General features: G+C 44.4%; 1 protein-coding gene across 1 annotated transcript in view; it reads right to left on the bottom strand.

Annotated features, from left to right (window-relative positions):
- LOC147666303 (maestro heat-like repeat-containing protein family member 1) overlaps positions 1 to 26,444 on the bottom strand; it is a 73,285-nt gene that overhangs the window by 32,945 nt on the left and 13,896 nt on the right. The window contains exons 3-12 of the mRNA XM_086949146.1: positions 22,270 to 22,362; positions 20,596 to 20,674; positions 20,072 to 20,185; positions 19,371 to 19,432; positions 16,106 to 16,225; positions 13,647 to 13,754; positions 6,102 to 6,222; positions 4,193 to 4,233; positions 3,718 to 3,859; positions 784 to 836 (exon numbers count right to left, since the gene is read on the bottom strand). Coding sequence (XP_086805272.1) covers positions 784 to 836; positions 3,718 to 3,859; positions 4,193 to 4,233; positions 6,102 to 6,222; positions 13,647 to 13,754; positions 16,106 to 16,225; positions 19,371 to 19,432; positions 20,072 to 20,185; positions 20,596 to 20,674; positions 22,270 to 22,362 — 933 coding nt within the window. The remainder of the gene's footprint in view (positions 1 to 783; positions 837 to 3,717; positions 3,860 to 4,192; positions 4,234 to 6,101; positions 6,223 to 13,646; positions 13,755 to 16,105; positions 16,226 to 19,370; positions 19,433 to 20,071; positions 20,186 to 20,595; positions 20,675 to 22,269; positions 22,363 to 26,444) is intronic.

The raw sequence follows: 26,444 nt of genomic DNA, 5'->3' as shown, positions 1-26,444 counted from the left end.
GTTTCGGTCTCCTAAGGGGCTTGAGACCTGTTCTCAAGTTCTTTGACGCCCCGACCAGGCAGCTGGTGATCCAGGCAACTATCATCTCTCGCCTGGATTATGCCAGCTCTCTTCTGGCTGGGGCTAACCAGGCCGAGCTAACCCGTCTGCAGCGGGTTCAGAATGCTGCGGCAAGGGCGATTGTCGGCCTGCCCAGATTCAGCTCGGTGGCAACTGTCCTTCGTACCCTACATTGGCTCCCTGTCAGGAAGCGCATCCTTTTTAAGGTCTTGTGTCTCGCTTTTAAGATTCTGAGAGGTATTGGCCCGGAAATCCTATCCAGCTGTCTTTCCTTTTATGTTGCCACCCGCACCCTCCGTTCCCAGGGTTTGGCCCTTGCGGTGGTCCCCAAATTTAGGCTTAGTCGCATGGGTGGCCGCTCGTTTAGTGTAAAGGCCGCGTCAGCATGGAACTCCCTTCCTGTTGAAATTCGTCTGATGGAGGACCTCTTGACTTTCCGGAGAACTTTAAAAACTTTCCTGTTTTAGCTGCTTTCATGTTTTTAGTTTCCTGTTGTGTTATGTTCTACCTTGTCTCTGCGCCGGGACGCCCCTTGGCTGGGGTATCTGTGCGCATAATAAATCAATATAACATAACATAACATAACAAATATTGCAACCTCATAGCTGAACAGCACAATGATGGGGTGAATTTAATATCTGCATATATTCACTCTGAACGAGTAGTTATGGAAGACAAAGAGACAAGCGTCATGTGTGACATTCATTAGCAATTCTTCCTTACTGAAACAACCGTGCATTTCCAGTGTGCCAAGTCAAAGGTTTTTTCTGTTGAAGCTGAAATAGAAGTTGGAACAAAAGAAACATATGTAAGCAAAAGTAAATAGCAAGCAACATTTCAAAGGACATGGGCTTACATTCCGAGCACTAGCAGAAGTAGAGTCACACAATTCAAAGTGTGCCAAATGTGTTTGCTGGCTCAGCCTGTCCTGGGAATTGAATTCAAGGTCATTAGTTGTTTATGTGCCCTTGATGTCACTCTTAGCTCCTTATATCTGGTTGTAATTTTAGGTTTATATATTCTGGTTTCCTTTCGTATATAACAGAAAGGTCGACAAACCACTTGTTTGCAGAAAATCTGATTATTACAGAGCTTCTGCTAATAAGCATTTCAGCTGACAGATGTAGCTGTGATCACAAAGGGGATCGCCGTTGTGGTTCAGAGTAAAAAAGTGCATACGTTCTCTAAAATTATATACACATAGAAAAATACTCCTTTGTTATATCCAAGACCAAAATATTTCATAACACTTCCTAATTTACTATGAAGCCCAATGTACCCTAATATAGGCCTAGGTAGTTGCATAACCTTTTACCTATATTTGTCCTACCTTGCTCTACATAACAGTTCTGGCGCTGACCTTTTACCTAGTTCGATGAAGAATAAATGTCATGTGTTTTTCTCCCAAAACTAACTTCATTTATTATGCATGAGGTTTCTCAGTATCACAGCAGGATTGCCATCTTCTGCATATTAACTCTCCATAAGGGTCACCACTATTGTCATCTTTGGCTGACATGCCCCCAGTACCATGACACATCTAGGTAGAACCCCTGAGAGTACCTTTCCGGTATATAAGTACCACATCTTCGCTGGGCAAGCCAGAGGAGAAAAAGCTTCCATGCTGACATACTGACACGAGACACTGAAGACCCTGCACGCAGACACCCCAGCAAGCAGTCATCTGACATTACTCGCGGGTTGTCCACTCAAGACCAATACGGGGTCCTTTGCTTTCTCACATCAGGTAATGGGATTGGCTCTTTCCTAGGAGGTTCTTGGCTATACACCTACATACATGCTAGGTACACTTAGGTACATCTGGTTGGTGTTTGCATCATAGGAGTACGCACTATTACCATCATGTATTTATATGCCTGCATATATTCACTACTTTAGCACCATGGTAGAAGTCTACCTTTTATTTACTCTATTGGTGCTTGTAATCGTCTATATCTGTTTTCTATCTCGTGGTTGGTGCAGCACATTTATTTTATGCGAGAATGACCCTGGTTCAATAAATACTTATTAAGAACGCCCCCACCATTTATTCTGTGTATCTCTCTGAGATAAATTGAGCATGAGTGACCAAGCAAAAAGTATTGTACTGTTTCCACGATCCCTGAGGGGTCAGGGTTCTCATGTTCGATAGTTGCCAGAAACTATTCTCTCCTTGGTAAGGTTGTGGGACTTATAGTGGCACTGTTAGCTAGCTGGTCTACAGACTCACATATCCTTTGGGGGTGTCTGGAATCAGTCTGGATGCCAATCCCTTAGTTTATGTTGTCTAAAACGTTCAGTTCCTTTATAGATTTGTAGGAACTACGTGAGAAATTCACATAAGTGACATTATAATTTGCAATTAAATCTACCTTAAAAACACAATAACACACTTCTGCATGATACCTGGTACACAGCCTGAAATATAAATTGTGTTTTTCATAAAACAAGGGTGTCTAACCTTACAGAAATATGTATCAATCAATTTATTGACAACATAACATCACCAACTTTTCTGAATGTTCCACCATGTGAACTTCTCACATAGTAGGATTCCATTATGCAACATTTAAAACATTACTTTTAACTGCAACTTATATATGTCCCAGAGTTTTAACGAAATACACTGTTCAGCCTTACTCATCACACAAACAACATTATGCCCAAGTAGATTGTTCTAACCTACCATGTACCCTGACTAGTACCTGGTTATAATAAAAAAGCAGAGAGAGCTTTTGGTGTTTAGAAATGTGTGTTGCAAAACCTCTTCTGTATTGAGGCCACAAGGGGTCTTGGTTTCAAGTTTAGTCATTCGAAGAGTTGGTGCTACTGAGTTATTACAATAGTTTACAAGTGAAATAAAAGAAATGTTGCCAAAATGGAAAGTGCTATAAAATAATGGTGACCTTGGATATACTGAAGAAATATTTTTTCTATGTTTATGGAATTTTTGAGCACATATGTACTTTAAAACACTGAATCGAGATACCGCGTACTTATGTGATCAAGGCTGCCTCTGACAGATGAAGCCCTTAGTGGCAAAAACTTAGAAATAAACAGATTATTTCGGCAAACCAATGGTGTTAACTGCCTTTCTGTTATATGCTGAAAGAGCACAGAACTTGCAATAAGCTAGCTGACTCTGTTTCTGTTAATGCCCCGTTCGGTTTGGAGTATGGCATCGGCCATCCACAAGTAAAGACTGTGACAATTTCTTTTTTTTGCTAACTTATACAAGCCTTCAGCCAGACTTCCTCATCTGCTGGTCTATTGTGTCATATCATTTACATTCTCTTCTGCCCTCCACCGCATACATCATGGGCCAATTGTGCCGTTGGCTATCTTCACTGTGAACAATTGCATTCTGCTTTTTCAGAAGGAGCACATCCACACACAAATTATTTTCATTTAGTTCCAGGGACAACTATAAGAATGTGAGCTTTTTGAAACCAAATCAATATTTTTTGCTTCAGACAATTTATTTTATCTTGGTATGTACCTGGCATCTCCTCCCACAATAAAACAAGAATGGAAAAAGCCTAAAAGCTAGCAGCCAACAACAGACTTAATAGCTTTGTCATTGGTCAATGCTTGTTTGAAATGCCATTAATACTTGTTTAAATTGTGTGAAAACTGGTTCATGCTTTGGGGTCTCACCTTCTAAATATGTTATCAGCGGGGGGATCTTCATTCTGAAGAGTTTCGCCAGAAATGAGTAATTCGGAGGAATCAGGAGCTTGAGAAGAGCCAAGACTGAAGTTCCCCTTTCGACATCCCAGCGAGGATATGAAGAAATGACCTGAAAACCCACAACAAAGAATTCAGAAAGTGATTCTTTCATGAGTTCCTATTCTCTGGCCTTTAAAGCTTCTGGAAATGCTACCTTGTTTCCTACACAGTACTTAGTACCAACCACATTGTGGCTGTTTCTGTACAATGTAAGTAGCATGTCGTACTGATAACCAATTAACTGGAAGTAAAACCATCAAATTCAAAAGGATAAAAGCTGAGTTGAATTCAAGATCTCCATGGGTAGGTTGCATAGAAATGCCAGCAAAGAACTTGGGAAGAGGGATCTGGTGGAATATGGGGTGGGGGGGCGGATATGGTGGGGATGGAACATGATACTCACTAGCAATCTGATGAAGAGGCTGAAAATTGGAATTTCTTTAGCTGTTTAGGTACAAAAGAAAGAAGACATGTCATACTCAGTCCATAAATTACTGAGCAACACTAGGAAGACATATGGCTGACACCCACACTTACGACACCCAATAGTACCCGTAAAGAAGATGATGGGGTGATGGGTGGTATTTCCATGAGCTTCTAGCGGTCATGTGGAGGCTTTGAGATTCCTGCAGATACTGGCAAAAGCAACCCTACCACTTAGGGTGCTTCCTGGGGTGTACAGTAACTTGACGTCCTGTGCTGCAATTCTCTTCCTCCCTCGCCTACCGGTTGCTGTCAAGGAATGAAAGCTGTAGGAGGAGCTACCTAGGCTGCCATGCACAGGTTCCTGCTACAGCTTTCATTGAGGAACAGAAGACTTCAGTGGAATAATAGAGGATGCCTCAGGAGCCGTGGATGTGATTTATATCCTGAAGGACCATGGGAAAATGGGAGCCATTTTCTGACAATGGATACCTCAGAAGAAAAGAGGACTCCAGAACATGTTCTTGCAAATCTATTTTCTAATAAGGTTAATGACCTGGTGGGCAGGCAATTATGAGCACATAATTGCCTGTTCTATTCTGCTCAGGACCCCTAACATGAGTGACGAATAAATAGACTGTGATATCATCTGCCCAGGTCACTTCCACTTTGTGAACACATCCATTGGAAATTTGAGTGGGGAGAGCTAAATGGAACCCTGGAAATATAGCAATTACAGGTATTCACCACCAGATGCGAATCTCCTTCGTAACCTTGGAGTCAGTCAAAATAATTATTTTCACTTACCATTATTGAGCATGCATCCCTATGTACAAGTGAGGGCCAATAACTAGCATTTTTGTCAGAATCTGAAGTCCAAAATGTTGAACCAGAAACATTACAGAGACAAATATCATAACTAAAAGTAACTCCATGGAGAAATACAATACATCCCTGTTGCAGCCGGCAAAAGTAACAACACATAAATAGGTACCATACCAAGCAGGGTATGATCAGCATACAGGACAGAAGTAACCTCATGGAGAGCAAGAATACTCCAAGGTTTGAAGAGGAGCATTAGAACCCTGAGTAGCCTGATAGAGTGTGGGAACCTGGGACAGTTAGTACATTGAATTTAGGGGGTGAGAGCATTAACCAGTCTAAGAGCTGAAACTAACAGGACAGTAACTTTATGTCTGGCAAACTACAAAAAATGTATATGGGACTTATTTACAAGCCTCTTGTGCCACCAGTGCATCACTTTTTGTGACACTAGCAGTGTAACCTGCTGCCCCATATTTACAAGGACAGGTAAAGCCAGCCTGCTTTGCTTTTCGTGCCCTTGTAAATATGGACCCCTAACATGCAACACTTTGTGAGAAAGGGGCGTGCCATGGGTGTTGCACAAAAAAAAGGTATGCCTTACTGCACAAAAACAATCATCCCTGTGATGCAGCCACCCTTGCACCATGATGCAAGGGTGCCTTCATCGGCGTATGGCATGTAATTGTGCACCAGCGCTGGGAGAGCAAAGCGATTCGTCATATCATTATAGATATGACTTATCCTGGTGCTTCGGAATTAACACAGCACGGCACAGCCAAATGGCTTGAGGCACTTCAATGAGTTAATTCCTTGTAAATAAAGCCCACAGAGAGTAGCAACAACAGCACAGATACATATATCTCTAAAAGGAGAGCAATAAATGTTATTTGAAAGATTGACACCCACATTCCATAGAAAATCAACTCCTGAGCTAATGGACTGGTTCTTCAATTCATGCCTGATCATGACTAAGTAAGAGGGGATCTGGGGAGTGGAGGAGGAAGCAATAACCACCTTCATTGGTAGATCCCACTGTGTAAATGAGTAGGATGCTTAAGACTCACCACATTCTTTAAAGTTGATGCTTGCTTTCTTATCTACAACAAGTAGCATCTGGCACAGGGCTGGCACAGATGAAGTGCACTCCTCTTCCAGCATGTAGTTCAAAATCTCTGTCCAAAATCCCTGCAAGAAAGAGCAGCGAATGTGTTATTAGTATCATTAGCATTGAATAAGGCTTTATTCCACAGATAAACAGTCATTGCCGGTGGGAGGGTTTTTGGTGGGTCTTCTGGAGATGAGGCTACATTTGAATTATCCCCTTCCTGATACCTTTCCTTGCTAATGGTGTCCAAGACAGATTGCTAGTATTACACTGATGTAGCACCCCCCTGTTCAATGCTATAATCTGTGAAACTATAATCGAGCAGAATAAACCAATTATTTGCAGAGAATGAATGCAACATTTATTCTCCAAAAACCCTGCAAGAGAGTTGAACTTTGCAAATTATCTCATTATCTGCTGTTATCCTCATAACAATCACAAAACAGAGCTATCTTTATAAATGTGCCAGAGTACGCAAAGCTATGGCTGGGAATGAACGACCTTGCAGATATGAAATATTGGTGCTTGATGTATCATCGGGCAAGTAGCAAATAGTAGATGCAGACTGAGTAGCTATGTTTTGCAATATGACTGATGTACCATTCAGTCTTGTTTCAAACTGGCTATTTAGAATAAGTTGCAAAACCTCCAGCCTCATTAAAAAGAATGAGGTAGGATTTGACAATTTTCTACAAATGCCGAATATGCTGGGAATGAGGACTGCATGGGACAGCAGACCTCCATCCCTGCAGCAGAAGAAACAGACTTTACATCTCGCCTCGAACCACGCTGTGCCTTAACAACATGGTCCAAAACACTAATAAAAATAATGTGATTTATAAAGCACATAACATGTCGCAGCACTGCGGATCAGACCTATTATACAGAGTACAAATATGAGCACCCTAAAACCCCATGTTTTAAATTCTTGCGAAAAGATGTTTCAGATTTTTCTTGCCTAAGCTAAAATGGTATTGAATTCTACATCTTGCCTGCCAAGTAGTTAAAGGAATGGCCCCCAATTTGAGCACTTTTGATGTTGGGGGTAGATGCAAGAGAAGCATCAGCTTATCTCAGATTTCTTTTAGGAAGATAAGGTGTGATCAGAGGGTGAAGATATTTCGGGCCTTTATTATTGAGAATCTTGTGACAATAGCACATGGCTTTGAAAGATACCCCATGCCTTAACGGAAGCCAGTGCAGCATTGCTAGAGCTAGGGCTGATGTTGAGTGTCTAGGCAGATGAAATAGCAGCCGAGCTTCCATATTCTGCACCGGCTGTAGTCTTCTGTAGCCTGTGATACGCCAAGATACAGAACATTGCACTAACACAGTCTCAACACGATTAAAGACTGAACCACTGTCTTTCTGGCTGCTTCTGGCAGAAAGACAAGATTTTTAAAGGTATTTAGGATCCCAACACATCGCCCTGCAAGACTCGTAATTGCTGTACTTGCCCTAATGTGTCTTTACAATTCATTCCTTTATCAAGCAAGCCATTACAACCACTTGCCTAAAGGAAAGAGTTGTTGGACTAATGTTGGACTTTAAGTCCAACTCTTTCCCTACAGTTGCACAGAAAGGAGTTGAAATAGAAAATACTAATCCAAAGTCCAGTGCTTTTCCAAAGGCAAATCTTGGTAACGACTTGCGTAGAAAAGGTATGCATTTTTACCATGCATTCATGGTTCAGACCACTATGTGCATATTGTTATTGTTATTTTTAATTTTGATTTGTAGAGCGCCTAATACCAACAGGTCTCTAAGCGCTTCAAGAAGATCAGCGTCAGTTCCAAGGGGAGTAGTATACAGTTAGGCCCAAACTTCTGTGAATAGAAGGGTCTTAAGTTTTTTCCAGATCGGGAGAAGGTGACTTTCTGCACAAAGCTGGCCAGGCAGCCTGGTCCAAAGTGTAGGTATGAGGACAGAGAAGGCTCGGCCCCCTGTGGTGGAGTAATTGGATCGTGGGAATTTTAGCAGGCCCTCAGTGGAGGACCTTAGTAAGCGGCCTGGGGCTTATTTCACAAGGAGTTCCTTGATGTAGATGGGTGCCTGACCATAAAGGGCTTTTTGTGTGATACAGAGGCCCTTAAATTTGGCCCTTTCCTTTTTGGCAGCCAGTGGAGTTGTTGCAGTAGGGGTGATGCCCGCGTGCGCCTAAGTAGCTTGAAGATTAGCCTAGCGGCATCGTTCATCACTTTCTGGAGTTTGCCCACCAGTGAGTCTGATAGTCCGATGTAGAGCGAGTTAACATAGTCCAGGCGGGCCAGGAAAAGGGCGGCAACCACTGTCCTCATGGTTGAGAAGGAAAGGATGGTGGACAGTTTCCTGAATAGCCTGAGTACGCCCACACAAGTTCCAAACACTGTGGGAACTTGATTGGCCAATGAAAGTTTGGCATCTACTTTTATTCCCAGACTTTTTACCACCAAGGCTGGGGCTGGAGTGTCGCCCAGCTCATGAGGCCAGTAGAGGTTGTTCCAAGGGTTGCAATCATTGGTCACAGCCAGGACCTCTGTTTTGTCCGGATTAATCTTTGAGTGAATTGGCCGTCATCCGGTTAACTGCAAAACGCAGTACATCTTTTACCCGGGAGTGGGCCTGTGGGGTGTTTTCAATTTGAAGAATGATTTGCGTGTCGCCTGCATGGTTGAATACTTGGCAGCCCATTAAAGCGAGGGCATTTATCAGAGGTCTAAGGTATATGTTAAACAGGAAGGGGGAGTGAGACAACCCTTGTGGGACTCCACAGGGAATAGGTCCCCTCTCTGAGACCCAGTCACCCCTCTGAATTCTTTGGGTGCGGTTGGTCGGGAATGAAGTAATCCAATGGAGGATAGGCCACCAATCCCAATATTTCTTTATCTTTCCAGGAGTAAGGCATGGTTGACCGTGTTGAACGCTGCCGACAGGTCTAGGAGGACGAGGACAAATGGCTTCTTCTTGTCACCTGTAATCCTGATATCATCGAGTACTGATAGCATCACCAATTCTGTGCCATGGTGCGCTCGGAGGACAGTCTGCCTGTCTCCCAGGAGGTGGTGGTCCTCCATTAGCCTAGATAGAGTTCTGTGATTTTGGCCAGAAATGGGAGTTAGGACATGGGTCTGTAATTTTTCAAATTGGAAGTGTCAGCGCCTGTCTTCTTGAGCAAGGGGGTTATTCTGGCTTCCTTAAAGTATCTGTGAACCTTCCCAGTCTCCAGAGAGAGGTTCAACAGGGCGAGGATGTCTCCCTCAATTTCTGGAATAGCTAATTTAAAGATCCTCGGAGGGCAGGGATCAGTGGGTGAGCCGGATTTTATTTTTGTTGGAATGCATCGGTGGGTCTCAATGTCGAGAGTTTGGAAGGAAGAGATCAACTCTACCCTTTTTCCCCTAGAGTACCTCCTCTTCATTGAGGGATTGCTTAAATGGGGAATTGTCGATCTCAACCAGGATGTCTTGTATTTTATCGGAGAAGTATTATAAGAATTGATTGCACTGTTCCTGGGTGGATGGTGCCACCAGGGACTGTTTTTGACTTAGTTCTTTAAGGATTTTACATGTTTCTTTTTGTTTGTTGGTTGCTACCAGTATCCTATTTTCATAGTATTCAGCTTTCCTTCTGAGGAGCGCCTCTTTGTAGGTGGAGACTTTTGCCCTATACTCTACGAGAGCCTGTGGCTCATAGGCTTTACGCCAATGCCGTTCGTGGTGGCGGAGCATACGTTTCAGAGCCCTGAGCTCTTCCGTGAACCACTGTGTACCCTTACCCTTGTTACTAATTTTTTATTTTCTAGACTGGAGCTAATTTATTGATGGCAGATAGTAGCTGGCTGGAGATGGCTGCTTTCTAGGTTAGGAACCTCGATTTTTGACCAGCTACGAAAAAGTATCCAGTCTGGGGATGGGCGTACATTGCGCCTAGCAAGGGGGAGAAGAAGATTGATACGGTGATGGTCAGGCCACGCACATGTGGTGATATCCCCATTGGTCACCAAAGGGAGGGTAGACCAAACCGGGACTAGGGTATGCCCTAGTTCATGGGTACTTTGAACTAGGGTACTTTCCCTACCTTCCCTGGCGGCCCGCGGACCTTGAGACATCTTACCTGGGTTTAAAAAAAATTTATTAAACAGTGTCAGTAAACACTGCGCAGGACTCTGACAGACTCTGCTGCTCTGTGGGGGCCCGGGCATTCCAGTCATAGTGAGAGTGGAGCTGCAGGGGTGCTAAGAGGTGAAATACAAAAGCCTCATTAACATACAGATGGTCTTTTAAAGACCCGCGAAATGCTCGGGTGCGGCTGCGTGTGTGTGTGTGCCCAGGAGCTGTCTCAGCCCAGGCACACACAGGCAGATGAAGAGGGTGACAGAGGTAGGTAGAGGGAGGGAGACAGAGGGAGGGAAGGGAAAGGGAGGGAGACAGAGGGAGAGCGAGGGAGGGAGTGAAAAGGAGAGGGAGGGAGAGTGAGGGAGTGAGGGAAAGGGAGGGCGAGGGAGGGAGGGAAAGGGAGGGAGAGCGAGGGAGGGAAAGGGAGGCAGACAGAGGAAGAGCGAGGGAGGGAGGGAGAGCGAGGGAGGGAGGGAAAGGGAGGGAGGGAAAGGGAGGGAGAGGGAGGGAGAGCGAGGGAGGGAGGGAAAGGGAGGCAGACAGAGGGAGAGCGAGGGAGGGAGGGAAAGGGAGGGAGAGGGAAAATGAGGTAGGGAGGGAAAGGGAGACAGAGAGAGGGAGACAGAGAAAGGGAGAGAGAGGGAGACAGAGGGAGGGAGGCAGACGGAGACAGACAGAGGGAGGGAGACAGACAGAGGGAGGGACAGACAGAGGGAGGGAGACAGACGGAGGGTGGGAGACAGACAGAGGGTGGGAGACAGACAGAGGGAGGGAGACAGACAGAGGGAGGGAGACAGACAGAGGGAGGGAGACATACAGAGGGACACAAATAGAGGGAGGGAGTAGGTGACAGAAGGAGACAGAGGGAGGGAGACAGACAGATGGAACAGAGAGAGGGAGACAGACAGAGGGAGGAGGGAGGCAGAGGGAGGAGGGAGACAGAGTGAGGAGGGAGACAGAGGGAGGTGGGGGACATAGGGAGGAGGGAGGAGGGAGACAGAGGGAGGAGGGGGACAGAGGGAGGAGGGGGACAAAGAGAGGGAGACAGACAGAGGGAGACAGAAAGAGGGAGACAAAGAGGGAGAGGGAGAAAGAGGGCAGGAGACAGACAGCGGGAGGCAAAGAGAGGGAGAGGGAGGGAGACAGAGAAAGGGAGACAAAGAGAGAGAGAGGGAGGGAGACAGAGAAAGGGAGAGGAAGGGAGACAAAGAGAGGGAGACAGAGAAAGGGAGAGGGAGGGAGACACAGGGTGACAGACCGAGAGAGGGAGGAGGGGAGACAGAGGGTGACAGACCGAGGGAGGGAGGAGGGAGGGAGGAGGGAGACAGAGGGTGACAGAGGGAGGGAGGAGGGTGACTGACAGAGGGAGGAGGGAGGAAGCGAAGGAGAAGGGGAGGAGGGTGACAGAGGGAGGGAGGGGGAGGGAGGAGGGAGGGAGGAGAGAGCGAGAAGGGCGACAGAGGGAGGAGGGTGACAGAGGGAGGGAGGAAGGAGGGAGGGTGACAGACAGAGGGAGGGAGGAGGGAGGGAGAAGCATGACACACAGAGGGAGGAGGGTGACAGACAGAGGGAGGGAGGAGGGAGGGTGACAGACAAAGGGAGGGAGGAGGGTGACAGACAAAGGGAGGAAGAAGGGAGGGTGACAGACAGAAGGAGGGAGGAGGGAGGGAGAAGCGTGACAGACAGAGGGAGGAGGGTGACAGACAGATGGAGGGAGGAGGGAGGGTGACAGACAAAGGGGGGGGAGGAGGGTGACAGACAGAGGGAGGGAGGTGGGCGACAGAGTGAGGAGGGTGACAGAGTGAGGGAGATAGGGAGAGGGAACGAGAGAGAGGTAAATAGAGAGGGAGAGGGAAGGGGAGAGAGGGAGACAGAGAGAGGGAGACAGAGGGAAACAGAGAGAGGGAGAGAGAGAGAGAGAGAGAGAGAGAGACACTCAGAGTGAGTGAGACAGAGGGAGTCAGGGAGAGAGAGAGGGAGAGAGAGGGAGTGAGAGGGAATGAGACAGTCCGAGTGAGACAGGGGGATAAATAGGGAGAGATGCAGGGAGAGAAGAAGGGAGAGACAGAGAGGGAGAGAGAGAGTGAGAGAGGTTGAGAGAGGTTGAGAGAGGGAGAGAGAGGGAGAGAGAGGGCGAGAGAGGGAGAGAGAGATGTGTGTATGCCGGGTCTGGTGGCTCAGTGGACGAAGGCTTCCGCTGCAGGGACCTGTGTTCAACCTCTTGGTCACAGTTTTATTTTGTTGCTCTAGCCCCACCCCCTCCCCCACTGACCCCGCCCCCACGGTGCGGCCCTCGGACACAAACCACACTGTAAATGTGGCCCCCGAGAGAAAGTTTGTGAGTACCCATGCCCTAGTTCATGTGTGGGGGTCATTACTAGCTGTGTAAGCCCAAGATTGGTGAGTGTCTCCTCTAGCTGTCGGGCCTGTTCCCCTCTGGGTTGTTGGTCCCAGTGGTAGTTGAAGTCTCCTACCACCAGGAATTGTTGGAAGCGTGAGCAGAGGTTAGAAACACATTCAGTCAGGAGGTCTCCGAAACGTGGGGGGCATTTAGGTGGGTGATATACGACCATGATTACTATACATTTGAGTACTGGCAAACCTTAATTGTTAGAATATCAGCTCCTTCCAGATTTTCTCCTGACACCTTCATAATGGTCATGTGATTTTTATACAGAAGTGCCACCCCACCTCCTCTTTTCCCTGCTGGCCTGTTATGCCAGATGGCGTCATAGCCCTCGGGTAGAGCTGCCGCTATGGTAGGAACGGAGTCTTCATCAAGCCGTGTTTCAGTCAGGGCTAGAATGTCAGGGGCATCATCTTGTAGAAGCGTGAGAATCTCAATGGCATGTTTCTGTAGTGAGCGCATATTCGGGAGTTTCAAAGTATCACTGCCGCCAGGATTGTAGTGACCCGGGTTGTGTGCAGGGGTGGAGATAAGTGTCTCTTCCCCCTGTGAGATGATGAGTCCTTCTCTCTTGAGTATAATTCCCATCTCAGGTTTTAAGGGACGGGCTTGCCTTAGGTGCGCCTTCGGCGTGCCAGCGGCACGCCCGCTGCTCGCGTCCGCTCCAGCGTGCGATTTTATGCCTCCCACGACCCCTGGCTCCTCCCCTCCAATCCGCATGAGAGCATACGGTAAATGAAGGGGAGGACCAGCCAAGAGGAAGTTCCGGTGTGCAGGTGAGTAGCGCGACAATAGCAGAATGAGATAACACTCAAAATGGTTTTAAAAGTTAAAAAACGGTTCAGACAATGTTACAACAGAGCTTTCCCACATACAACCCTGCAGCAGAGGGAGCTTTGCTAAAACATGCTTGTATGTGAGTTAGAGGATAATGAAGATAACCTGGGAATTGAGGAGTCTTCTAGTTCATTGACCCACCTTATTTCACATTCTTCTCACTTACCTCATCAGTATTTCTATGGCGTAATGCAATTTTATTGAGGAGCTGAGAGATTTGGATGCGAATGGTCTCTTCTTCAACCTCAGATTCATGATCCACATGACTTTTGCCCTGTGAAAATGTGGAAAAGCAAGAGAAGTAAAGTAACATATATTTTCACATCATTTTCACGGTGTTTTCTCCCCTCATGGAGGTACAAGAGATTTGAGAGTTAAAATATCACAATTTTCAAATCAAGGTTGTAAGCACAAAGAGAACCTCTTGGCTTAAATTCAAATGTGAAATCAAAACAACTAGCCCCAAACATGTACATAAAAATGTATAAATAAGGTTATGCTCTCATGTTCCGCTCTGCAGAGTAAAAAAGTATACAGTCGTGTGGTGGAGTAGGGTAGAGCATTTGTTTACTCTCAAAATACCGGTGGACTCACTTATAATATGTAAGGTTCTGATACATGGGACACTACATCTGAGACATTGCACCTCTGGCACCACAAGGTAGTCTCTTGTGCTCACTACACAGATTGTGACGCCCCATGCACCCTCCCCTCACCACTTGATGGGGAAGTGTGTGCTACATTATGGGACTTCTTACACTCATTAAGACAAAAACATACCGGGAACTACATTTTTAGGAGGCAGTGTTGATATAAAATACTGATTGAAGTATGTTTGTGCTACTTTGTGCAGGATTTGGGGATTTGCCCTGTTAGGCATTTAGAAAAAATAAAGTGGGGAATGTAACAGAAAGGAGCCCACTAGATAATGTACTATCAGTGAACAACACAGCTTATCAGTGCATTCGCTGAATGCCCATGTGCCTGGTCTAATCACCCAAGAAATTTCCCAGTTAGCCCCTGTGAAGTCTAAGGGCCAGTTGCCTCTCATAGGCTGGTTTGTGAGGTTGGCCTATGTACTGCATGTGAGCACTGCTGTTGAGAAGTGAATGGAGAGAGTCCCATTCTCAGAGTGTCTGAGCATCTTATTTCTTTGCACTCATGCCAGTCAACATGTGCACCAAGTTACTAAGATCGGATCTAGGTATTCAAGCACCATTGTTACAATGCGATGCAACATAAGGACAGGCATCTGAATTGTTCTTGGAATGATGCCTCTGGCCTGTGTTAAAAATAAAATCTATGGGCAGTGTTTGGCTCATCCATTAGTTGTGCTTAATGTGAACCCAAGAGTAAGACTAAGCATGGACTGCAGACACTCTGGATTATGGCTTTTCCCCAAGGAGATGGATACCAGATGTTATCAGTGATGTCCAATCTCCACACATATTACTGAGCATGGACTTGAGTTGTGCATCTTGGTACAACTACTCTGTAACATGGGTGCATGGCCAAGCTTGAGGAAGTCCTACCTGGTGCACATTGATCAAGAAGGCCATGACACCTTTGCTGTTGTGAAGGGTTTGGTGAGACCATAAGCCACTGTGGCCTACTCTCCCAGAGACACTGACAAAGCCAAGTATTCTGCAGTTTTCAAACACCATGCCACCTGCCATTGCCATGCTGCCACATATCACCTGCAGCCCCACAAGCACCAGTGAAGGGCACTGATCAAACACCCATTCCTGGCCCCTAGTCAGATGACAGCTGTTTTCTCCAGCTACTAGAGATAGGATCAAAGTGTAAGTGCCCAAAGGACTTGAGACGGTCCAAGAAAAGAGAAAAAGCAGAAGAAGTGCCCAATACAAAATCATACATGGGACCTGTGGAAGAGGAGTGCAATGAAGGAGTAAGAGAATAACTAAAGGATATTATCAGACCACTTTCTGATACTGGACGATTTTGCACAACATAAGAGCAGGATAAAAGTTATAAAATTGTCAGAAGTGCCACAGTACAAATCAAACCAGCTCCAATAACTGAAATTTCAGAACAACGACTCCACTTGCATTTGACATCACTAACTCGGACCCACAATAGTATAGGTACACTATGTTAAACTTTTCACATTAATGGAAAAACCGTAGCTAGGGTGTACTGGAAGATTGACTCTTAAAGTAAAAGCTATAAGTAAATTTACTTGAGTGGTTTGGTTCACATCATGGGCACCCTAGAATATGAAGACATTAAGAAACGGCATGTACAGTGTTGGCACTCATGGACAGCTGCTGAATCTCAGGTGCAAATGTAAGCAGACAAGTGGATAAGGGACAACCATAAAAGTGACGGAGGGAGAAAGATGCACTGGAGTGGAAGTAGGGAACAACAGGCTAAAATGAAGAACATAGAATGTCAAGGTGAGCCTATGGCAACTAAATAGAGGGACATGAGGTCTATATTCCACCAGCAGGCGCAAATATATGACACAGCCGATGTACATTATATGGCAAAGTAACTACATTGGGGCACAAGGGGACCAAAAGGTCCATTTATGTCTTGTGTGCTGACTACTGTTGCTGTTCCCTAACACATTCGCCTACCCAAATATGTACATCTGCCACTTACCTGCTCTTCGATGAGGAGGCTATTTTTTTTAAGCACATATTCCATCACAGCTCTTCCGTTCACATCATAAAATCCTTTGGCTGTCAAACTGGATATTAAACTTAAAGTGGCAAGAATAACCTGTAATAAAGAAAAAAGTTAAGCATGATTAGTGAGAAACTCTTTTGGTGGATAAATAGGAGAAAATCCCACATTCCGGTAAGAAAGTAGCGAGAAAGTGTGAGGAAACCTTACAATCTCCCCTTCCTTTTGTTCACAGAGAAGAGCGATATACATTTTTATGTGTGGACAGCCAGTGCCTGGATACTACCTTTTAAAGTATGTTGCGAAAAGGGTTATCATGACACTCTGAGAATGAAACTAGAGTCAATTTAGTTAAACTGTTTTTACAGAGTGTCTGCCTGAAGTGTGATTGAGGGAATATTCAAATATTCAAATATTCCAGGTGGGCTACACCTTCTATAGGTGCCTGAGATTTGATAAAAGATTGAAATAAAACATTGCAAAATATGCCTACGTAGGTTACAACCCACAAAAAAAGCTCTCAGGACCTGGTATTGATTACAAAAACACAATTCAATAGGCTATGGATTCCACTGCTGAGGGAATTAAAACAACCTAGAGTAGTCTGTGGGAAGAATGATGGCCGCCGTCTAACTTCACCTGCAAGATTGAGCAGACATCCCAACACTGACAGCAGATAACAAATGGGTTGCAGTACTTAGAGTCCATTGTCCCACACCTTGTTGTTTGGTTGATCCATATCACTTTCAAGAAGTCGTTTTGGCTCAAGACCGTAAATAGTCACAGTCTCCTGTATCCACACAGTGAGTTAAAATTCACATCCCTAATATGGTTCTGTACACTGTATATTTGCAAAATCTGGCCCCAATGGCTTCAACTGCCAAGGAATACATCCTTGCTTGATTTCTGTGATTCTAACATTCCCAGTAGAGTCCTGTCTCTGATGTTTCTGGTTTAGTCTGAAAAGTATTTAAGAACAACTTGGTTTATATCATGCCTTGAGGTTAAAAATGACAAACCCAATAGACTTCTCAAAGAGAATCCAATAGAGCCAAGGTCATTGCAATAAACATTTTGTTGGTTATGAAAAGAAAACAGCTTTGTTGATTTTCCTTTGTGCCTATATCCTGTGCTTGCTTACATGCTGAACATGGTAATTCTGATACTGATTTTACCTGCTTTCTCAATGACACTGAAGTCAGGCACATTGTGAACATACATGGCATCAAGCAAGTCACATATATTCCAATTTCTACAGACATTACATCTTTTATAGCACAATCAGATTTTTCAAATGTGCACATTGAATAATATCCTGTATTATCGATCCACATTTGGTGAGATTTCGCGGAGACATATCCCAAATATCATTCTTAGTAGAGACATTTGAAATACCTTACACCCCGGTTGTTAAAGATTTGAGGACATATTAATATTCTGAACTTCAACACCCCTTATTTCATCATCAACACTCTCCTCCTCAGTGAGGGGTATTACAGATCAACTCAATGCGAATTACAGACCAAACATGTTGACAGCGCACAAGAACTTTCTTTCAACAAGCATTTATTCAACAACTAGCTGTACCCGGCCACGCGTTGCTGTAGCTCAGTCTGGTCAAATGGAAGAGAAAGAAAAGAGTAATCACACATTTCTAATATGTTTAATTTCACAATGCTTGTGGGTATACCATGTGTTTTTGTGACTATTGTCTGTATGCGTCCCTTGTAGTTGTTGCGCAGCAAGCAAATCGATAGGGTCTGTTTGGCCTTTCGATTAAAAACATGCGCGTGTTGTACACACTTGTATTCGAATCCAACGTTGTGTATATATAAACACGAGCTAATGTTGCAAAGTCAACCAACTCCTCCTCCCCCTTCCTCCACCCACTTCCCGGTCTGCCATCCTGACACCAACTGTCCATCCTAATATATGTAGACTATTGTCTCTATGGGTCCTTTCTTAATGTTGCAAAGTGAACCAACTCTTCCCCCCTCCCTCTATCCACTTCCCGGTCTGCCATCCTGACACCAACTGTCCATCCTAATATATGTAGATTATTTTCTCTATGTGTCCATTGTAGTTGCTGCTCAGCAACCAATTTGATAGGGTCTGTTCGGCCTTTCAATTAAAAACACGTGCGTATTGGGCACACGCGTATTCTAATCCAGCGTTGTGTTTATATAAACACGCGCTTAATCGCATCCAACGTTGTGTCAAAATTTCAAAGCAATCGGTGAAGAACTTTCGGAGATTTCCTTTCCAATCCAATCCAAAAATTCTTTATTTCGGCCATTGAGACCATAAAAGATTCATTAAAACATTTAAAACACATCAAACACACAATAAAAACATGGCAGGGTGCATTTCACAACTAGTTCATTTCCCTGTAGGATCTGGGCATGAGGAGGCGATTAACTCTATTTCATTACAGTTCGTAGCACTTTATACAGAAAATCAATCTTTTTGTATTTTTCCCCCTATCTGCCACATGGCCATTAAAAACTTGGCAACTGCAAAAACTATATGGGGCTGGGTAGATTTAATATTTTGAACAAATGAACATTGACATTTTTATTTGTCTGTTCGGGCTGTCGATTAAAAACACACGCGTATTGGACACGCGCATATTCAAATCCAATGTTGTGTATATATAAACACACGCTTAATCGCATCCAACGTTGTGTCAAAATTTGAAAGCAATCGGTGGAGAACTTTCGGAGATTTAATATTTTGAACAAATGAACATTGACATTTTGATGTGTCTGTTCGGGCTTTCGATTAAAAACACGCGCGTATTTGAATCCAACGTTGTGTATATAAAACACTCGCATCCAACGATGTGTCAAAATTTCAAAGCAATCGGTGAAGAACTTTTGGAGATTTACAAACAAACATTTACATTTTTATTTATATATATAATAGATAGATTAGGGAACAGCGACTTTCTCTGAGATTGGGTCTGAAAATGCATTTACACAGACTAGGAGAGGAAAACTGGGATATGTCCACTTGACACACTGAACAGGCACATATGGCTGGAGATTGCATGACCCAACACCTCCACGGAAGACTTGCCTTGGAGAAGTCAACAGACTGTAGTGTGCATACCACACCTATGAGTCCAAGTAAGTAGAGGCTACTGCACTATGCAAAAACGGCATAACTTGAATTAGATTGAGTTGTTAATTATGAAACTGCTTTAACACGGATTGCTTTACGAATAATAGCTTGATGGTACCTTGCGATTGTCATCCTCAAGCACGTGACGGACAGCATCCAGATAAAAGGCACCTTCTGAATCTATTAAATAAAACCATACACCAAATGTTCATAAAACTTAGATATTGTCTTTGTCAAGTAAGATCAAGAATAATACATAAGTAGTGAAGTGTCCACTATTAACTGTGATTACCACCCTCAGGGTCCTGACTTTCAGTTTTAGTTTATGAGTCTGTGACTGTAAGTCACATGGGGCTATCAATGCCTTCCTGTTTCGCTGTCTGTGTTATCATGTACCAATGAGTGTGTCTGTGTCTTCCTACTCCATATTTTATTTCCCTTTTTGTTCTTGTCCAGTGTCTATGTCAGTATCAGTTTTCACAGTGTCCCTCTCCCATTAATGGCTCACAATGGGAACAATTAACCGAAAAGAAAGAGGTGACACTACTTGATTTCTTCACCATGATTCACGTAATTGAAGGAGATGTAAGCAAGACTTTATTCTTAAATTACAGTGCTCTACCATTAACTGTTAGCAGTTAATGTAGCTGAGGAACATACAATTAAAGTGATTTGCTTTCAGCTGCACCATGTTGGGCAAGTAAGGGAGTAAGTTGGGATTACAATGTAGGGCTCTGGATTCCATTACAAGCATTATATTCCTTTAACTATTTTCCCTGTCTAAATCACACACTGCCACCCACCCACTGACAGTCTTACCAGTTTCAGAAAGGAGCTTGCAGAGCAGCTGTATGGTTGTGGCACGGGACTCTGCATCTATCTGCATCAAGCTACTTTCAAAATATTTAAGGACCTCGCTAGAGTGAGAATGGGCTGCAAGAGTAAAGTAAAAATAGACATAAATGAAAAATAACACAACAGAAAATCATGCAAGAAGGAACTCAATGCCGGGGAGCAGGTCATCAAGGCCATTCTCCAACGCATGTCCAGGAGGTATGTTTTCAGTGGTATACACCATTTAATGATGATCTTATGAGCACATGGTACCCATGTGACTACTATAGCTTTATACAGTAAACTTGGCACCATATTCCAGTAGCAGGCCAACTAATGCACTGGGAAGGGAGATAAATACTGAAGCAATAGTAGCTTTTAAGACAATCAAGTTATGTGCAGGGCAGTGTACAGAAACGAATGTTTCTGAGGACCTGATCCCTAGTAAAGTCCAAAATATACTTGCAGTATTACAAAGATATACATACATACATTTATGACCAACTCACCCAGTGACAGGATAATAGCTGTGGACACTTTGAGTGGCTCTTCCCTTTCATCGGACACTCCACTTGAGGGTGTGCAGATCTGTAAATAACAAAGCCATAATAAATAATAATGGAAGCTAGGCTATCTGAAAGCCAATCCCATACATCTAGACAGCAAATAACTTCAAGTGGGGGAACAACAGCATAAGAGTTTGTCAGGACTTGTGGGCCCATGATCCATACCGCGCAACAGCAAAATTAATTGTGTGGAATACAGCATATTCAGGAAGCCCAATATTGGTGGAAGTGCAAATTCTCAGTTACCACTCTAAGATGGATGCCTTAGTTCCTTTGGTTTTTGGATGGTTTGTAGACTCTGAAGTCTGGCGAGATTGCAGCAGGCAGTGGTACTGAATGCTTTTAACACAGCTGGCACTAGTGGCGGCTATTCAAGGAAATCAAGACGGAGGCTGTTGTTACACTTCAACTTGGTTTATCTCTGGGGACGGTAAAGCCGTTCCCCTTTTGCGTCCTACAGTATCTGGCTGGCAAGGTGGGTTGCATGCTTTTTGAAGCAGGCCTCTTTTGTTTCAATTTTTGCCCCTTTTGAGTTTCAGGTCTCTATTCAGCAGAGTGGGGATCTAGTGTTTCTGTCGGTGTCTGCATTAGGGCCTTTTTCTGTTCTCGTCGCCACTCGCTGTTTCTACTGTACCACTCGCAGTCATTTTTTTTGTTCTTTACCGGCATTCAGTTCTTGCATTTGGTCCCCATCAGAGATGCTTGTCTTTTTTGGTCCCATTCATTCCAGATTCCACATGCCAGCATTGCTATTTGGAATTTCCTGCTATGGCTGTCAAGTTGTGCACCTGTTTTCAAAGGGCCTTCTTGTGTGTGGACTGAGGTCTTGAATGCTCCAAGTTTGGATTGTAAAGATATTCCAGAAATATTATGTATTTGGATTGTTTCAACTAAATTGTGGGGTAGTTTCTGCACATATTACCTTTAGGAACCTTAGCAGGATAAATACTGAATTTTCTTTGATTTATAGCATTAATCAAATGTATATGATATAGCCTATTTATTAATATATATATATTGATTTAATACATGTGATGTTATTAAATCTTTTTCTGTTCACTGTATAAGCATTGGGTTTCCTGTTGTTGGGAATGTCACGAAGAGTCCAGTATATGTTATATACTAAAGTCTAAATGGGCAATTGATCCTCCGAGATAAGCTTTGTTAGTATTATGTCTCTGTTGTAAACCATTGTTATTGGGTAAAACCTTTTTCTTTCAGGTCTCCATCCTTGGTGTTCTCCCCTGAGTCCCTTCCCCTGCCATGTCACTCTGTTCCTCTGTTACCTATTATCAGAGCCAGAGCTGCCGAGAGGCAGACTTATGGGGGGGGGGGGGGGGGGGGGTTCTTGGAGAGGAGCTCTCAATGCTGGCAGATCTGACAGAGTTATATCCATTGTCTTCTTCATTGCATTCTAGAAGCAAATTGGTTTATAAAGGCTTTTTATGGATTATAATTTAATCATTTATGTAAGAGAGTTCCCAAATGTTACCCTTTAAAAACACTCCTACTATAAATTGGATTAAGGTAGAAACTTTATTTGTTACAATATGTTACACAGGAAATGTCTGTCACCTCCCATTGAAATACTTTGTATGTCCTCGTGTATATTCTTACCAGGTGATGCAGGGCGGCAAGCACGGTTGGCACAGTTCCAGTCAGCGCTCTGCAACTCTTAGTAACAGCTGCCTTGATGCATAACTCAAGGGTCTGCAAGGAGATAAGAAAATTGAGATGAGGCCAAAGGGCAGTTTTAGGAAATGGTGATGGTCAGTGGTGAATTACAAACTTCAAATGTAAATTCTGTCTGAATGCTAGAGTGAGTTTGTGTGTGAATGAGCTCTCTTGTATACTAATTCTAAATACATATAACCACAAGTAGATTTTGACAGAACACTGTGCTTATGTCTAATTTTTTCTTTCCTCGTTGCTCTGTTTTCTTGACTCACAGTGCCTCAAGATCTCTCAGATTCTCATAGCGATTTCTGTAGAGGTTATCTGTTGGAGTCAGATATTGGATTTTAGTCCATCAAGGAACCAGAAGAGGACATGTTCAGCATTTAACATTGGCATGCCCTAACACATGTAGTCTAGAATCACTTCTTGTCATCGTAGGCCCTGTAATCTTAGCCACTGTTGCTGATGGCCCTTGCCTTGGTTGTCCTAGTTCTCTTGGTGGTTCTAGTTCTCTTGGTGGTTCTAGTTCTCTTGGTTGTCTGCTACTCCTGCTTCCTATGACACTCTTGTCTAGATCCTCTTGGCCATCTTAGTCCCTTCCTTCCTGGCCTAGACCTTCCTGCTCCTGGTCTTCTAGCAGGTCTTGCTCTTAATGGTACTCATCAGTTTGGTTGATCTCCCTTTCCTTTTCAAATCGTCATTCTGCCTTTGCTACTCCTGTCCCTAGTTCTCCTGATGCTTGTCCTGTGTTGATTCTCTTGATGGTTGTGTCCTCTTGGTGGACCTGGTGATCCTAGTGCTCCTGGTCTTCCTGGTTGTCCTGGTCCTTCTACTCCTCTTGGTCCTTCTTCTCTTCCTGGTCTTCCACCTATATGTTTTCCTCTTAATGCTCCTGGTTTACCAGGTCTTCCTTTTCATTGTTCTCCTAATCTTCATGTTGATTCTCATGTTCTCCTTTTTTCTAGATCTCTTCCCCCTGATCATCCTCTTATTCTTCTGTCTCTTCTTCCAACTCATATTTTCCTAAAACTCATCATTCTGGCCTTCATTCACATATTCTTGGTCCTCGTCTTCTGGGTATTGGTCATTGGCCATAAGTAGCCTAAACCTCTTGAGATCCTACTCCTGTTAAAAAGATTATCTTTACCATGGTGCGTTTTGCTGTGTGTAGTTTTCGACTTTAGTCTGGCTGTGGCCCTGCTAATCAGGACCACAGCCAAGCTGTTCTCTCTCTAAATTGATACCATGTACTTTAGGTACATACCAGATTGGTTACTGGGTCACCCTTGTGAGCCCCTGTATATGGTACCTTAGGTACTCAGGGCATAGGGACCCCAAAGGCCTACCAGGAGCTGCAGCATGTATTGTCCCACCCCTGGTTAGCCTTCCAAACTGACACCACAGGTCTGCACCTGCAGCCTGGGTAAGGTGGTGTAATCACCCCTTACTTAGATATAGTTATAGTATACCTATATCTATATATCTCTATCTCTATATCTATATCTCTATCTATCTATCTATCTATCTATCTATCTATCTATCTATCTATCTATCTATCTATCTATCTATCTATCTATCTATCTATCTATCTCTCTCTCTCTCTCTCTCTCTCTATATATATATATATATATATATATATATATATATATTGTCGGGTTGAAGGCGGCTTCCAGCTCTCGAGGCGGGGTCCAGAAAAGCGAAAGCAACCAGAAACTTCCGCATTCGATATGGAGCAAAATTCTGTTCCCAGTTCTGACCACAGAAGTAACGGACCACCACACGGTTTTGGCAGAGTGTCACAGCGAACTTTTATTATCCATTTCGACAGCAGTTCAGGTAGGCATGACGCGTTTCGGGCAGGAACTGCCCTTGATCACAATCCTGCCCGAAACGCGTCATGCCTACCTGAACTGCTGTCGAAATGGATAATAAAAGTTCGCTGTGACACTCTGCCAAAACCGTGTGGTGGTCCGTTACTTCTGTGGTCAGAACTGGGAACAGAATTTTGCTCCATATATATATATATATATATATATATATATATATATATATATATATATATATATATATATATATATATATATATATATATATATATATATATATATATATATATATATACCTATAAGTCACTCCCATGGCAGGCCTTGACCATCCTAAAGGCAGAGTGCTTGGTTTTGTGTGAGAGGGTGCCCTAGCATGAGCTGAGCCCCTCTGCAGCTTTCAGAACCGTCTCCTCATAGCTGTTCTATGATATAGCCATACCATATACTCTTAAGTGCAATATAATCCTCGTGGTTAATGCTAACTTTGGTTTGGCTTTATCAAAACATGTCTTGTAAGGTTTCAAACACTTTGGAATACTACCCCTCCGCCAGTTCTGGCAGCGGGGGTAGCTTTCCACCCTTCTAGAGGCAGAAGACATGTACATACTGGTTAACCCGGTGAAAGTTTACCAGAGCCCCAGCATCATAAAATGTACAGACACGAGTCTGCCCTCCTGCTGTTGGACGAAACCCGGGCAGGGGAGATCTGGACGATAGGTTTCCTGTCTAGGGAGGTGCCAGCACCTCCCCAGACAGGCTTTAATCTATTGGGCAAGGTGGGTTGCATTCAGTGAATTCTTTTCAGACGATGCCTGGGGCTACAAGGTGCTCCATGCATTTCCCAGTTCAAACCGGTTGCTGGGGCACTCAGCCCCAGCTCTGGCGTGAACTGGACAAAGGGGAAGGGGTGTAACCACCCCCACCCCAGGTTCTCCCATTGGTGGGACCCTAGAGTTAGTCCAACCCCTAAACTTGCTATAAAAATAGGATCCCAGTCCCTAGAACTTTAGATTACCCTGGATGAAACTCTGATAGATACATCTTGGACCTTCAACATTCCACATCGACTGGAAGACTAAAGAAATCTCCCTTGTGGTCAAGGAGTGACCACCCTGTCCAAACAGGCACAAACAGCATCTTTGTCGGTCTGCATTTTCGAGGCTCCCGCCAGATCCCGAAGAATCTGGACATAGACTTCCAGACATCTCTGAAGCTGACCTGAGATCCCAGCAAAGACCTGTAGCTGACACAAGAGACGTGGGACCGGAACTCCTGGACATCCTGCATTTTTGTAACTGCACCCACTTCCCAAGGTAGCCTTAAGTTGTGCATTGGGTATTTGATGCCCCTGCCCCAAGACCTTTTGCACGGAAGCTCAGAGGGCTACACTCCACAAGTGTTCCGTGGGCCTGCTTTGTGCATTTCATCCTGAGGCTACTTCGTGGTTCCTAGTCTGTTGGCTAGTGAGCCCCCACGAAGGACAATCCTTTATTTCTTGAGCTTGCCTGGTTGCTCCAGATGTGTTCTCACTTCTCTCCAAGGAGGAGTCCCCTAGACCTTGCTAGTCTAAACTGAAGCCAATCTAGTTATCTTGCGTGGATTGCTGTTGCCAAGGCTTGTTGGGTCCAATCCGGATTCCGACACCGCAACACTCGAGATCCTTTGTGGGACAGCTTGAATCCAGCTCCTGGTTGTCATCGACACCTCGTGGACCTCGTGGCTGAAGAGTCAAGCTTCACCACTTTCACCTGAAAACACCTGACATCAGTTGGCATCTTCCCATTGCCATCCTGGTCACTGGCTAGTGACCCAGACTCTGTCCCCTCTGCTTTCAGGTTCTTCAGATCTCCGTCCACCCTTGGATCCACTCGGACACTTTTCCTCTGGTCGCCTGCAGCATTTCTTCGCAGCTCTCCATTGGAATCAACGTCGAAACCCGATACCAAAAGACACCTATGCACCTGGCTTCCGTGGGTGAGGTAACTCGAGTAATCCGGTGCTCCCGTGGGTCTTGACTCTCGAAGTGTCTAAGTCTAAAAGAGTTCCATCGTAGTTCATCTCTAAGTGTCCTTAATCTTTAAAATTGTAACTTGTTAGTTCTCCATAGAAAGTCAATGGTGATCCGCGGCTGTGTTTAGACACTGCACGCGTCCCCCGTGGGCCTCCTGCGTCCTAACCTTGGGTGGTTCCTGGTTGCCCTAGCGGTTCTACATGCCTTAGGCCTGCTTTCTATCTCTCATGTGGTTCTTATACCACTATTTTAGTATATGGTTTGTGAGGCCCCTTGGG

Source organism: Lissotriton vulgaris, unplaced genomic scaffold, assembly GCF_964263255.1.
Source record: "Lissotriton vulgaris unplaced genomic scaffold, aLisVul1.2 SCAFFOLD_694, whole genome shotgun sequence".
In the NCBI taxonomy this organism is placed as follows: domain Eukaryota; kingdom Metazoa; phylum Chordata; class Amphibia; order Caudata; family Salamandridae; genus Lissotriton; species Lissotriton vulgaris.
The sequence above is the reverse complement of the archived record's forward strand: the minus strand, read 5'-3'. Positions and strand labels throughout refer to the sequence as shown.